General features: G+C 50.2%; 4 protein-coding genes across 5 annotated transcripts in view; 3 read left to right on the top strand and 1 right to left on the bottom strand.

Annotated features, from left to right (window-relative positions):
- LOC126572806 (uncharacterized) overlaps positions 1-2,410 on the bottom strand; it is a 2,661-nt gene extending 251 nt beyond the window's left edge. Inside the window, exons 1-3 of the mRNA XM_050232455.1 lie at positions 2,245-2,410; positions 1,184-2,170; positions 1-330 (exon numbers count right to left, since the gene is read on the bottom strand). The exon at positions 1-330 is cut by the window's left edge and continues 251 nt beyond it. Of these exons, the coding sequence (XP_050088412.1) occupies positions 1-330; positions 1,184-2,170; positions 2,245-2,286 (1,359 nt within the window). The 5' untranslated portion in view covers positions 2,287-2,410. The remainder of the gene's footprint in view (positions 331-1,183; positions 2,171-2,244) is intronic.
- On the top strand, positions 448-1,164 carry LOC126572809 (uncharacterized). Its single transcript, XM_050232459.1, has 2 exons — positions 448-567; positions 690-1,164. Exons 1-2 carry the CDS (start codon positions 520-522, stop codon positions 1,041-1,043), a joined length of 402 nt encoding a protein of 133 aa, XP_050088416.1. The 5' UTR covers positions 448-519; the 3' UTR covers positions 1,044-1,164.
- A 430-nt stretch (positions 2,411-2,840) lies between the features above and the next one.
- LOC126570190 (RNA-binding protein 4.1) lies at positions 2,841-5,959 on the top strand. 2 transcript variants are annotated; one of them, XM_050227768.1, is made up of 5 exons: positions 2,841-3,049; positions 3,234-3,682; positions 3,747-4,025; positions 4,107-4,217; positions 4,300-5,959. In XM_050227768.1, exons 1-5 carry the CDS (start codon positions 3,041-3,043, stop codon positions 4,388-4,390), a joined length of 939 nt encoding a protein of 312 aa, XP_050083725.1. In that variant the 5' UTR covers positions 2,841-3,040; the 3' UTR covers positions 4,391-5,959. The 2 variants fall into 2 exon arrangements, with proteins under 2 accessions (XP_050083725.1, XP_050083724.1); XM_050227767.1 differs by having other exon boundaries at positions 3,231-3,682.
- Positions 5,960-6,866: 907 nt separating this feature from the next.
- The window catches only part of LOC126578443 (juvenile hormone esterase), a 9,005-nt gene continuing 871 nt past the window's right edge, over positions 6,867-15,000 (top strand). Inside the window, exons 1-5 of the mRNA XM_050241011.1 lie at positions 6,867-6,977; positions 8,115-8,377; positions 10,246-11,377; positions 11,451-11,629; positions 11,711-11,994. Coding sequence (XP_050096968.1) covers positions 8,252-8,377; positions 10,246-11,377; positions 11,451-11,629; positions 11,711-11,994 — 1,721 coding nt within the window. The 5' untranslated portion in view covers positions 6,867-6,977; positions 8,115-8,251. The remainder of the gene's footprint in view (positions 6,978-8,114; positions 8,378-10,245; positions 11,378-11,450; positions 11,630-11,710; positions 11,995-15,000) is intronic.

The raw sequence follows: 15,000 nt of genomic DNA, 5'->3' as shown, positions 1-15,000 counted from the left end.
AGTGGAGGTGCAAATCGTCTGCCCAAAGCCCACCATTAGATGGTTCACCTCTTCCCACAGCTCAAAGGGAAGCCATTTCTCGAGCGCCTGGCGCGTATCTTCCGGCGTTTTCGTTTCTTTCGGCACCCACTTGAGCCAGTTGGAGATACGATGTACGTGGGTATCGACACCGATACCGGTAACGACGTTCCAGGCGGAGCCCATGCACAGGTGGGCCATCTTCTTGCCCACACCGGGCAGCTTGAGCAGTCCCTCGATGCTATCCGGAATATCTCCGCCGTGCTGGTCCAGCAGGATCTGTGACGCTTGTTTGATGTATTTGGTTTTGTTCTGGAAAGGTGATACGAAAACGGTTTCAGTTTCTAATTATTTTAAAAAAATATTCTACAATCGATCCATCGACCGGTGCGTTTAAACTATCTCCAATCCCTGGCTGTCACTCGTCCACCAAAATTCGCGGAACGAAAACAATCGAAAACTAAACAGTGATCGAGGCAAATTCTGCCGTGGCCGTGTAAAATGAAGCTTACGATTAAAATATTAAAAGGCGAAGAATACATTGTTGAGGTAAGGGATATGGTGTGGGGGAGCACGAACGGTCGGCCCTGGCCCTGGCCCCGGCTCCGGCCCAGTGTATCGACACAGCATCTTAATCTTTCTCCCTTTTTGCATACGTCCGTCCACGCTAGACCACGCCAGACTCTACGATACAACAGATAAAGGAAGAAATCGAGAAGAAAAGTACAATCCCCGTCGAATACCAGAAGCTGCTCCTCATCGGAAAAGCACTATCGGACGAAAAGACGGTCGCATCGTACGGCAACATTGCGGATGGCACTAAACTAACACTCGTCGTTAAAAAACCGGACCCCCTGCGAGACGTGGTCTATCGGCACTTTAAACGGTTCCTCCAGGAAGAGCAATCGCAGCAACTGACGGCTAAATTTATGGATGATTTTGAACAAAAGTTGCGCCTACTTAGTCTCGACGATTTAGAGAAAATTGCTACAGAAATGCTGGCGAAAAAGGGACAGAGCGTGTAACTCTTAGGTTTTTCCCAGCCGCAGTTGCAATAATTCCGTGTTTCCCCCCCTTATTGATTGCCTCTTTTTGTTCATTGGCACACGTTACGAGTAATAAAAAGGCCCACGATGCAAATGTGTATGCGATTGTACGATCTTACCTTGTAGAAGCTGACCGGGTAGATCAGTTTTTCCAACACACCGGCATCGGTGTTGACGATCGATTCGGGAGTCAATCCGTGCTTTTTCAAGCGCATCATGCATTCATGGTTCACGGTGTCCTTCGTTTGGGCGGACAGCATCAGCGATACCAGGCAATGGAATCGCTTCTCGCGCGCCGGAATCAAGTTATCCGTGTCTTGTGCGAACTGATCGCATCCCATCGTGTCGACCGGAGCCGGATTGTCTTTGCGCATTTGTCGGATATTTTCCAACATCTGATACCAGTTGACTGGTTCCCATTTAACTTCCTTCTCCGGTACTCCCGGTGAAGCGAGAGTATCTTCTAGTTGCCTCTTGACAGGTGACCCGTCTCCGAATGGTTCTTGCTTGATTGGCGTTTTCTCGTTTACTGTAGGGCGCACTAGTTCAAGCTCTTCCTCAACAACTGGTTCCACCTTGATCTTAACATCGGTCATCGCAACGGCCGCCGATTCGGTACGATTGTTTCGCTTGCGCCCTTTGCCAGGCTCTACTTTGATCACTTCCGTATCCGTCAGTGATTTCTTTTTCGCATCCAGAACTCCCGGTGAACCAGATCCTACATCATCCTCTACTTGCCCCTTAACAGGTGACCCATCCTCGATCGGTTCCGCCTTGCGCGGTGTTGTCTCATTTACTGTAGAGCCAACAAGTTCAAGCTCTTCCTCAGCAACTGGTTCCACCTTGATTTGAACGTCTGGCGTCTTAACGGGAGCCGATTCAGTGCGAATGTTTCGCTTACGCCCTTTGCCAGGCTCTACTTTCTCTGCTACGGCTTCCGATTGTGGTTCTTTTTTCGCTTTTGTCGCACGTGGTGCAGTCTTCGGTTTGGCCTGTTTCTCTTCCGCACCCTTTGTGGCGCGAGTTACCTTCTGGAGCAAACTTAGACCCTGTTGCTTCGCAAAATTGCGAGTCTTCTTCGGAGAGAAGTACGGGGATTTAGATTCCTGTAAGAAAACGGGAAAAATTCACCAAACTATCCAGTTTTGTAGATAACATGCTGGAATACCGATGATCTTACCATGATCGAAGTGCGTATCAAACAGCAAGCCCGATTTAGCATAAGTAGGGTCGTCGCTTTGCTTCTGAATTCCTTTTTCTGTAATGGGAGGCAGTTGAAGACAAATGAGATCCGGCAAAGTCCAAAGAATCCAAATTTGTGCGCCAAAATTATGCCGTTCCTGGAACTGTTTCACCGGTCCACGGCCGCCGCTGCTCTCACCATCACTCGAGTCCTTCACCGTCAGGAGGATGAGGAGGAATATTTTTTTTATTTTAAACTTATAAATATTTTTGAAAAAGTACCATTTTTTCAATCCTCTGCGTGTCCTTGCTGTACACGAAATAATGTCGCGAAATGCATTGAATCATTCAATTCTGGCAAGGTTCTTGCGACGGCCATGTACTAGAGTCCAATCAAAGTCAAATGATTTAAACGAAATGAAGAAATCGTCATAAGATGCAGAACGTGTAAATAATTGATAAATAATAAATTGATTTGTAGTTTCATCAGAAGATAAGCAACACCTTGCTGACAGGGTCTCGGATCAGAGCAACTTGCCGGCGGCTCGGGCGGCCACGGTGACCACGGCGGCTGCAACGAGTCCGAGCTGTCAAGCGGTCATCAAAAAAGGTGAAATTTTGGGAAAAAGGAATTCGGACGCCATTGGCGGAACCTGGCGAGAGAGCGAGCAAAATATTTTGGTTTATTCCCACCATCCTGATTCTGTTCAGTTATCTTTTTATTTAAGTTTACCATCGTAAGCCTTAGCTTAGTGTAGCAGTAAGCCGCAACCGCCACCAGAAGGTCGCATGAGATGATTCCGGTAAGGGTTGTTGTGGTTGTTTGCGGCGAGGCGGCGAGAAGAGGCGGTAACTGTTTCCGGTAACCGCACCACACGGCCGTGAAAAAGATGCTAACGAGTGGTTTTTTCGTCCCAATGTTTGCTTTCCCGGCTTCACCCGCTCATTCAAACTCGCCGTCGCTCCTGACGCTCGGATCGCAAGCAGAGAACGAAGGTGTTCGTCGGCAGCCTGCCACCAGCGACCAAGCCGGAGGAGGTGCGAAGATTGTTTGAAAACTATGGCGTCGTGACGGAGTGCGACGTCATGAACCGATGCGCGTTCGTGCACATGCAGAACCAGGACATGGCCGAGAGCGCAATCCAGGCGCTCCACAACACGACGTTCAAGGGCGTCACAATCGTGGTCGAGCGGGGCCGTGTACGCGAGAGGCCGCCCGGTGGCGTCGGCGGGATGGACAGTGCGCGCGGGCGCGTCGGTGCCGGTCCGATGCGGGGTTCGCGCGGTGGAATGCGAAGTCAACCGTACGGTTCTTACGGAGCAACTCGAGCGACACCAGGAGGAGGTGGAGCCGGCGGCGCCGGCGGTGCAGTTGCAGGTTATGGGCCTCGCGCAAGCTACGGCACCGGCAGCCGCTACGAGGGCGGTTCCTACAGGTAAGCGACCCCTCCTTGCCATGTTCGGCGTCCACCTGTTTTTCACCTATTTTTCTCACCGTAGGAATGATGTGGGATACAGTTCCTCGAGCAGTGCGTACGGTTACGGGTACACGAGCAACGGAGGAGGCTATGGCAGTACGCGTCACTCGAGCAGCGAAGATCGTCGCGGTTTCACGCTCCCCTCATACCCAGCCGATCAAAGCAGAGCGGCGTACGGTAGCTCTTACGATGGTTACTCGGGCTATGATAGTTACAGCAGCGGCTATGGCTACGATACCAGCCAAGGATCAACGAGCTACCAACGGTGGCCATCTTCGTCCACTTCCGCGGCAGATAGCTAGTGAGTCCCGCGCGGAGTTCGAGCTCCATCATCATTGTTTAATTGTTTCCTCTCTCTCTTTCTTTCCTTGACACCTAACAGCTCTTACGGTGGTGGCTATTCGCAAGCACCGGTCGATGGTGGTGCCGCGGGCCCAAGCACAGATTATAGTCAATCCTATCCTGCGATGGGTGGTGGCTCATCGGGATACCGGTAAGCAGTACGGCATGTCGTCTCTCCGCCCGTCACCGCGCCATTGGCTGACCAGTACACTTTCCCGTTGCACTTCCGACAGCTCACCGGCGGCCACTGCCGCTGTGCCTCCCTACCGCAGCTCGGAGTCCGGTTACGGACCTCCGCCACCATCCTCTGGCCGAAGGTTTTGAGTGCCAAAAAAAAAAAAGGGAAGGCAGTCTAATCCTTCGCCCTTCTTAAATTCAATCCTCCTCCTTCTCCTCCTCTTCCTCCAACCTCCCATTCCACCACAACCATCCCCTCAATCTTCCGCCCTCTCTCGATAGATTGTGACGGTTCTTCGGCAACGCGGACATCGTGCGTACAACAGCAACATTGTTGTTCGCGCACGTGCATCTCTCCGCCCGTTGCGTTGTAATTAGTTTTGAGAATGTTTGCATCCTTTCTCATATCCATCGGTAGGGGTCAAGTAACTAGAAACGAACACGTTTGTTCAAGTAAGGCACATTTAGGTCGACAGGAATCACCAGCGAGAGAGAAAGAAAGAGAGGAGGAGTGAACGGGATAGAAAACGCTACCTTGTCGGAAGAAGGCACGGGCGAGACATATGAATTCAATCCAAATTGCATTATCTTCACCACCAACCACTTAGAGATTGTAAAAATCATACGGACCTTGAAGCGAACTCGTTTCGTTCTCGATAAATAAGCTTTTCCCAACCATCGTGAGCTCACATCGCGTTCACGAGGAGCTTCACCCCTGCATTCTAACCGTACCCCGTTATTCGATCGAATTCTCACTACACACAACGTCGGCAGCGGCCCTTTCCTATTCATTAAATTGCACTCATTCGCTGGAAAGTTGTTATCAACCAACATCATCCTTCTTTGCTAGAACGCCACAGCGCCATTCGGAATCGGAAAACCGTGTGACCCCATGTCAAAGTGCTGCGCTGGTGTAAGCCAACTTCTTACTGCCGGCTACTCGCTAAGAACTAAGTAAAGCGTTTAGACGATATTCTAATTCTTCTAATAATGTGGTTTAAAATGTGGAACTAAAAACAAAACAATCGAACTCATCCATGAAACACTCTCATGGCATGGAAATGCATAACAGAGATCCCGAAACAGTGAACAGACGTCCAATGACGAAAGTAAAACCCGAATCCCAGATCCCAAACTGTTGCAGCAGTTTAGAAGTGCACGATATCATGAGTGCACGGCTGCCAATCAGCCCAGACACAGAACCCCACCCTCCCGAAAATCATCCCTACCGCTCCCCACAAACACAATCTACAGAAAGAATCAACTTTTTTTTTGTGCGAAATAGTATAATAAAACAAAAATGATGCAAAATTACTCAGCGTGGTCAACACTGGCGCTGCACAACAGGTGTGGTCGTCGTCGTCGTCGTTCACTGTCGTCACGGCAACGGCACGCGGATCTCTTCGCAATCGATTTTCTTACGAATGCGCACGCGGCGCACGTGCTCGTGTGAGTAGTAGAGTAGTAGGGAGACGAAGTTCGCTCTGGAAAGAAGGAGAAAAACTACTAAACCGGCTCAGCAGCATTATCATCAACATTCTCATCCTTTTGCGCCATTCGTTCGCTACTTCTCCGGCGGGATGCGTGTTTTGCGTACGCTTGCTAATGCGTGTGAAAAGGTCACTAACGAGAAGCGCGGCGCGCGCGCACGGGCACCCGGGACCAATGATAAAACCTATTTACTAGTAAAATTAATAACATTCTTTTCTAAACCTTTCCTCTCCTCTCTCTCATTGCCTGTTTCGATGCCGTTGCCTTGGAATGATGGTATGAAGCAGCAGCAGCGCGAAACCATGGGTTACCGATACCGCTTTTACAGATTCATGTGCAACATCCGAAAGCAAGTGCAATCCAAGTGACCAGCGTCCAGGCAAGCAAGGAACAAAAGGAGCAAGCTCCAGATGAAACAACGGTTGCACTATCACGAATTGGTGATAAGGGAAGGGTGAGAGGTGCTGGATGCAGTGGCCGAATCGACCCAAAAAATTAAAAACCAGTTCTATCTGAATGCCGTTCCCTTTTTTGTGCTGTCTGCCTTTCTCGTAGCACTCCTCCGTTCGATTAACAAGTCGCGCTTCTAGTCGAAGGAAGGTGGTATGTCTTGTTTCATTCATGGTTTCACTCTTCGAACTATTCGCTACTGGTCAGGTTTTGTTTTTTTTTTGGAAAGGGGTCTTTGCCCTAATTCTTTTTCGTCCTCTTCCTTTTGAAGCAGTGAAAGAAACACATGAGAAGGACTGGCATTTCATACAAATTCCAATGATATCTTCTCCGGAATTTATTTCTTATCATGATAGGAACACTGTCGAGCGGCCTTTTCCTGCTCCTCGTGCTGCAGTTTCGATAGAATCTCAGACACCTGGGAAATGGAGAGGGAAGGGGCAGGGGCTCGCGTTTGGCCAGAAGACACGCATACCCTTTCCTCTCCCGGGCAACACGGGCTGCCATTATGCAACGGTAAACGGTTGGCACACCGCACAAGGTTCGCCACTACTGGGGCCACGACCGTTGCTTTCGGTGGGGGTGATGCTTTCGTGGCGCGAACTCGCACGCTCCTAGGCTCGTTCGGCGCACGCTACAGCGCGGAAGCAATCCGCAGCTTTCAGTTTCAGTTCAGCATCAGGCGCGTTCGGACGGTTGTTTCAATGGTGTGCCCAGTCTAATCCTGTACCCTGACTCACAGCGGGGCGATTTCGGTGGAACCCGTTCAGAGGATACCCCACCGCCATTCGGTGTGAGTGTTTGACCGGTTGGTTATCGAGAGAAAGGTCGATCTTCGCACGGGGACTCCTTGCGAAAGAAAACGGGGTTCGCATTCAGGTCAATGTTAACGAACTATCCATATTTTATGCGACTAGCAGAACAATAGCATTTGCATTTAGGGTGTTGTAAATGGTTCAGTTCAAACCCACGGTGGGTCTTTTGAATTAAAGAAAATGTAAGATGTGTGTTAGTGTCTAGATTCCCGCTCTGGGTCACCGGCAATAGCGGAATATATCTGGCCCCATATGTGCCAACGGTGAGGTAACAAAGTCGCGGGAAAAATGAGATCGCAGGAGGTCCAGATTGTGCGATGCTGCTGCTGGTGCTGGTGTTGCCAAGCTACCGACCGCCAACTGGCGAAACGAGTTACGACGATAGCGTAAACATGCAAATAATCAATTTGTTTACCAGCGAAACCGCAACCACGCGGCCCTGGACCGGCGCCACATGAAGTGATCCATATCGTGGCACATTCTGATACTACTCCGAGTGGCGTCATGGCATGTGGGACATTCGGAAGGAGACACTGATGATGCTGAAGACATCATCACTAGCGAGTGCGTTAGCAGCAGTAGTGAAGAAGTAGGCCTGTCCGATGTTGTGGAAACGCGCGACAGTCAGCAACACAAGCAACAGCACGTTTGTTTGTTGGGCGTCGAGCGGGTGTACGGTGCGCGTTCCGGGTGCCAAGATCGCGTAACATAATGCATCTCGGGCGCGACCGGTGGCGAAGAAGAGGACGTGCCCGACGACGAAATTGCGGATATCTTCAAGGTTTTCCTTTCCCTTTGCTCATTCCACCACCCCCCTCGTTGCACAGTGAGAGAAGCAGGCTAGGAAGAGACGACACCAAAGAAGTGTCTGCACCTTCCATCCTCGTGGTCGTCCCTCGCGGTCGGATGTCGGTGTGCTCATGCAGTCGAGCCAGAGGGCCTTCAATTTCGTCGGTATTGCCTATCACGCACTCCGCTCCGCGATTCATCGTTTATTATTTTTTTTACCAAAGATTTTGGGGGATAGTATAGTTGCAATTCCGTCATAAACATTGGAGTTTGGTTTTGTTTTCTCATTTCCCCTGTTTATTTGTCCTCTTGTTGCTTCTATATAGTGCCGGTTGCGAAGCTGTTTAAGTAAGAATCCAAGCGCATACGGTGGGTCAACCAACTCAGCTTCCGGAGGAGAGTGTGTTCGCGTGTGAAATAGTGGTTCAAGTTTGTAAGTAGTGGCCAAAAAGGCTGTGCGAAAATGTACGCGATCCGTCTGCTCATCCTGTCACTGGCCGCCATCGGAGTGCACTCCAGCTATGCCCTGCCACCGTCCACGTTTGGCGAAGCAATCGCTAGTGCCGGCCAGTTGTCGAACAAATTGAAGGTAAGTTAGAGCAGCTCTTCCAGGTTCGTCACTTTATCGCTTGTTGATGTCTTTTGTAAACGTTTCATGTTCGTTGCCCTCGTAGAAGGCCTTTCGTTTAGGAGGACGCGAAAGTGAGCTAGCTTCGTTATTTTTTTTGGGAAAACTTAACTAAACAACCAGTGAATAATCCATTTAAAATGCGTTTAGCTAAAATTAGTCACAAATTTTTCACGCAGCCTTCATCTCAGTATTGCATCAAACAAACTCCAACTCCGGGCACAATGAAGTCGCATTCACGCATGAAGGTGCGAATGCTTTCAGGCGTATGTTTGCCGGCGCGCTAGCCTTTGTGGCGCTCGAGAGATTAACATAGCAGACCACACCTCACGGTGATAACACTAATTAAGATCTCTTCTTTGGCCCTGGTGCCGTACCGCAACATAATCATGCCCAGTTTATTGGTGCAACTCGACCGTTAATCGACCTTGTCCTTTAGAGAGCACATCAAGACCTTCGGTGACTTTATGACCTACTCGGCCAACCGTTGTGAATAGTGAAACTGCAATCGCAGCAACCGTGTTTAGGGCCTTTTAAAGGGGAGGAACCATTTAAAGGGTGATCAACGGGTGATGATCATGCGGTATGTCTCCACCTTGTCCTCCGAAAAGGCAGCACCGCCGCTAGCGTACCATCAATCAACGGAGTGGAGTTGGGCGGTGAGGGTACGCATTAGTCAAATTGAGTGAGTACATGAAAGTCTCATTAGCGGAACACCACCGGCCTCACAAACTAGCAAACGGGGACCGCGCGTCACAAAACAGCAAATGACACCACAAAAAAAGGCCGGCAATCCCGGTTGTGTGCCGGTAAATGGCTTACTTCGACAATCTCTCGCATCTCGTGACCGCAAAACCGGAAAAGAATGGCCCTCGCATCAGCAAGTGCCACGCCACGCCATCACCGGCCTTAAGGTCACATACAAACACGTGCACGCACATATGCACGGCAAAAAGTAGAGAAATTCTGTCTCAACGATCACGTAGACCTTCGGGACGATCGGGCCAAAGAAAGGGTGGCGAGAGCGTGGAGCGTGTCATCGGGTCTGAGAAACCTTCCTCAATGGCAAGGTTAGCCGGTGCCACGGTTACCGGAGTGCACTCTTACTCTTTGGGCTGACTGAGGAAGAGGAGGAGAAGAAGGAGATTGCGACGACGGCTAATTGCAGCGTTCGTTATGCATCGCTAGCCTGCTTCGTTTACTAGGCCGGTGTACACCGAGTAGACGCATGGCATCACAAACAGCGATGTGACGATCGCGCTTGAACTCGTGGCCTGCTGGATTTGGTTCGGATTTCTAAAAAAAATGTTGTTCTTAGCTTCTTCGGATCTTCTGGTGATGATGTGGTAGGCCTTCGGATCGACAGTCCAACACCGAACAAGGGAGTATTGGATGCAGTTGGTATGGTCAACTGCTAGTGCCGTGGACACGAAGCTACCACACCGATCCATAATGGATCTTGGACTCTATGCTGTTCAACCAGGCGCAAAAGGAGCTAAGATCAAGATGGCCATTGGTTTGCTGCTGCTTTGATGGCGTGGTTCTACTAGAAACCAATTTGGTTAGAATGTTTGCTCGAAAACGGTTTAACGGTCGCTTTGAAGGCTATTAGTGTAGCTCGATGTTTAGCGCATAAACCACCTGGGACCACACCGTGTGTGGTGTAGCTGACAAGGCCAACCTACTGATGTTGATCAGCTCCAGATGTAACACTGTCTGGGAGGTTCGGTTTATCGTATTTTTCCCTCAATAACAAAAAACAAAACACCGGATGTTGATAAGCAGCGGTCAGTACATTTCCATTTTCTCTCCCTCCCTGCTCGAAATAGGAAACGGTGGCCTGGAAAACGTTCACCGGCATTGCGCGCGATTCGGACTCGATCAACTCGCTGGTGCGGATCATACCGCGTACGACGATGGGTTTCGTGCGGGATGTGGTCAGCTCGTTCAAGCGCGAGTCGCGTGCCATCATTCTCACCAAAAACGGTGCCCTGGAGGGCCGATTGCAGCAGGTGAAGGGCGGCGGATCGGGTTTCTTCTACGCGTTCAAGGGCATCCGGTACGGGCAGGCCCCGGTCGGTGAGCTACGGTTCCGGGCGCCCGTCCCGGAGACTCCCTGGAAGGGCATCCGCAGTGCGAACCAGGAGGGTTCCGTCTGTCCCCATCGCAACATGATACTGGACAACTACAAGGGCAACGAGGATTGTTTGTTTTTGAACGTGTACTCCCCGGAACTACCGGTCGGCCAGGATAATCCGCAACTCCCGGTTTTATTTTTTATCCACGGTGGAGCATTTAGCTTCGGCTCTGGCAATAGTTTTTTGTATGGTCCTGACTATCTCGTCCCGAACGGTGTCGTACTGGTGACGTTCAACTACCGTCTAGGGCCACTCGGGTTCCTGAGCGTTGGCCGCGATGCACCCGGCAATGCGGGACTCAAGGATCAGGTGCTGGCCTTGCGCTGGGTCCAGGAGAACATTGCCGCGTTCGGTGGCAATCCGAACGATGTGACGATCTTCGGTCAATCCGCTGGCTCGGTTTCGGTGCAGCTGCTCGTACTCTCGCCACTGGCGAAGGGACTGTTCCATAAGGCGATCGCCCAGAGTGGCTCCGTCCTGAACCCGTGGGCCATCGCACGGGACACGAAAAGCCGCGCCTTCCATCTCGGTCAACTGTTGGGCATCCGGACGAACGATACGGACGAACTGGTGGGTCAGTTGCGCCGCGTCCCACCCCAGAAGATTGTAGATGTTGCCCTCAAGACGTTGACGGCCGAAGATGTACGGAAAAGCATCGGGTTACCGTTTGTACCGTCGCTAGAGGACTGGACGGGAGAGGATGCGTCCAGGGAGGAGCCACTGTTGCAGGAAGAACCACTGGAACTGCTCAAGAGTGGCCGCTACCATCACGTTCCAATGATCGTCGGGTTCAACTCGCACGAAGCGATGCTGTTCTTGAGACGTAAGTTCAGTTCGGCCACTAGCCGCCCTTCCCGTCGATTATTGTTTCAACTCCATTGTTCTCTCTTCTGCAGGTGTTCGAAAGGATCCAAATTTGCTGCAAACACTCGACAGTGACTTTGAGCGCCTCATTCCGACCAACCTGCGTGTGGGACGTGAATCGGAAGAGGGTCGTGAATTCGCGAGCAAGATGAAGCAGTTCTATCTGGGCGATAGGCACGTCTCGAATGAAACTATCCAGGAGATGATGAATGTAAGTGGCGGCCGACGAAGATTTCTTTCGCTAAGGTTTCCACAACTCTAATGCTTTCGTACATCTGCGCGTACATTGTAGCTTATGTCGGATGTGATGTTCCTGCACGGGATAACGGATTTCGCCCGGATACATGCGTCCCACAATGGTCCCAACTCGACCTGGGTGTACCGGTTCGGGTACGATGGTGCGCTCGGTATCTATAAGCGGATACTGGGCATCAATTGGCCCGGGGCTTGCCATGGCGATGAGCTGGGTTACCTGTTTCACTTTGGGTTTCTCAACCTCCGGCTAGACAGTTCGTCTCCCGAGCTGCAGGTGATGCAGAAGATGACCCGCATGTGGACCAATTTCGCAAAGTATGGGTAAGTGTCGATGGTCCGTTGATTAGCAAATCGTGCCGTTTCGCGGGAACCAAGTGAAAGGTCCCGTCCGCGAGAGAGAATGGCTACTACGTTACTCTGCGCCGCGTTTATCAAGGTAGACATCTTCTTCATGCTTAGAGACGACACTTCACGTAGGTTCCGTTCAGCTTTACCATTTCGTTTGAGCGCTGCAACTTTTCGGGACGGAGGTTTATGGCACCCAGAGGGGGGGTGATAAAATGGACCTCGCTGGGAAGCGGATTGATTATTCAACACTTTCGGCAACAAATTGACGCAACGCCACTCCGCGGCCAGCGGATGGAGTCCGTTAGAGATACAGTATTTCGCATACTAATCAGCAGGCGACGCTGTACACTGCGACATCTTAGTGACCTATGCTAGCCAAGGTCAAGGTGTGTCTATTGCTTTAGCAACGAGCTAACGGGAAATTTTATGCTGCCAACTAGATGGCGGCCAGCACTTTCCCATGTGGCTCTGCTGCTGTGTTGCTCTGCAGCTTCTTCTGTTTCGCGGCTTCAGCAACAGGTTAATTGGGTAAAGTCACTAATGAGAAAGCGGCAGCTATTGCGTGCGGTGCTTAGTTAGTGGGTTAGTAGTGAGTTTACTAAAGGGCCCGGGAAAGGGTTTCACGGGACGTAAATGATGGGAGATGACGAAAAGTGTCGGTATTGCAGTGTGTGTTCACAATCTCGCTGTTCCCATCGGGATCGGAATGGGCGGCCAGTAGCAAAACCGTATTTTTCGGAACGGCGATGACTGCTATCGATTTAATGATACCAGGGGGGGGGAATATGTAACCGACGATCAGAGCAGGCGATCTACTGGAGCTGGAGTTACTCGCGAGAGCTGGATCACACTTGCTGGGGGGAGGCACAAGGCAAGCGAGGCAATTGAAGCGTAGCTGCACTGAACACTTTCATAAATTGCCCGCTGACCAGTAGTAATATCAGCTGACTGCGGTAGCTGAGGGTGACCTCATTTCTTCATCTCCCAAAAAAGACCGCAACCATCCCGCCTTCACCAAACTGCTAGTGCTCCCCCACACGGTTTCATGAACGGCGCGTACTGCGTTGCCCAAGACAACCCTATCGTCAAGACACTCTCCTTTGCACAGTGCTTTCTATTGTCTTGTGACCACAAACCAAGCCTACCACTTCGTTAGCTGCCATTGTTTAAGGGTTTTTCTTTCTAGATCCAGATTTGTGTTTTTATTCATAAATGTCATGGAAACCACCCCACCTTAGTTCAAGGACGGTATATTTACAGTTTATTGTGGAGCAATAAACATAATGATTTGTAATTTACTGCTCAAAATTGAATTTATTACCATGTTTTTTGATAGTCGAGATACTAGTGATCTCGGCTTAGTAGAGGACGTACGCTGTGGATAGCAAGAAACATGCTGTGATTGGCTGCAGTAAGTGGTGATCCTTTTTATTTGTTTTTGGTGCGGTTGATGAGATATCTTTAAGCAGACAAGCTTCTTTCTACGAAACAGGTGCTGTTGTATGCCGTATTTGGTTCGATTTTCTTCAAGTTTAAATTTTCTCTTCTTTTGACATCAGCCTACTGAGTGAGGAATAGTTGTTAGTATTTGATGGGTTTCTTGATTGCTTCATATTTTGGGTTGTGCAGCTGCAGACAATTTTGTTGGGAGCAACCAAAAGTACACTCTAATTAAAAATAAATTGTCCATATATTAATCGAGTGGAATCAGCAATATTAAAAGAAGTTGAACAGTTTTCTTAAGTTATCACTTTTGGTTTCAAACAATGCTCGACATCTCGACACATTACCATATGTTTCGTGTGTTTAGTAGCTTTGCATAAGCGCATCCACTTTCGATCCATATTTGTAATTTTCCCAACTGACACTCACCATACACTATTCAATCGGTGATTTGATGTTTATTAAATTGTCACATATTCTAATACCCGCTCCTGATGCAGTCCCAATCACCTGAATCCATGGGGCTCATCGCTCGAAACTGAACTCACCACCTGAATGCTATAGCTGAACGGCAGATCATCATCATCAGCCAGTTGCGTGCGAAGGATTTGGCGGTGTGGCTCTGATTATGCAAAGACAAAGTCATCGAAAGATAGCGGACACAATAATTGGTATTGGCGTAGTAGGCAGAGGCGGCAAACAACGATCCGAGCTCTACGCACAGCCTCCTCGAACGACAACGTGTGTCTGCGTACACGGAGAAAAAAAAAAGAAACGAACACCTCTTGGCACTGCAATCCCAGCACACTTGGGCCCATCATTGCCCAGTGTGCAGAAAATGCGCTACACGTGTTTGGTTTGGTTGCTGTATCATTTATGTAACGCCTCATTGCTGGCATGCATCGCCACCACTCTCACCGCCGATCACTATTGCCATTGAGTGCCATCGTTCGCACGCATGTCGGCCACGCACAAGGCGTTCGGGAGTTGTATAAAGAGGTAGCGCGAGTGAGCTCGGTTGATCCGTTCTTTACCGGCACAACGGACGCCCGCGAACTGGCCGTCTATGGGTGCGAAGGGCTTCGCAAAATGGTCACACAGAGCGCCCGTGCTGCATGCATCGTGGCCAGCTGCTCTGTGTTGCCTGTTTTTCGCAACGCCATTCGTGTACACAGTACCAGTACGGCTAGGTGGCCCCCCTTCCGGTTATGGTGTGCCGGCAGAGGACAGTTTGAGGGTACCTTCGGGGCACGAACACAATAACCAAACCATGGGAGGTCGAGCCGAGGTTAAGATTTCACCAGCCACGCAATTGCCACCGCAGAAAGTGAAACAATTTTTACTTAGGTCAGCAGTAACGAAATTATCGCGCGTTGCACATCACATCGCCACCGGGTGCTGTGGACCACCGGGTGCTGTGGGCTGTGATAATGTCGAACAACCGGAGGCCACTAGAAACGTTGGCTAATTTACAATATGGACACCCGCCTCAAAACAATTAGAATCCCCGTTGTGCTTCTGCGCGACGACGTTCAT

Source organism: Anopheles aquasalis, chromosome 2, assembly GCF_943734665.1.
Source record: "Anopheles aquasalis chromosome 2, idAnoAquaMG_Q_19, whole genome shotgun sequence".
NCBI lineage: Eukaryota > Metazoa > Arthropoda > Insecta > Diptera > Culicidae > Anopheles > Anopheles aquasalis.
This window is presented reverse-complemented; position numbering and strand designations above follow the sequence as displayed.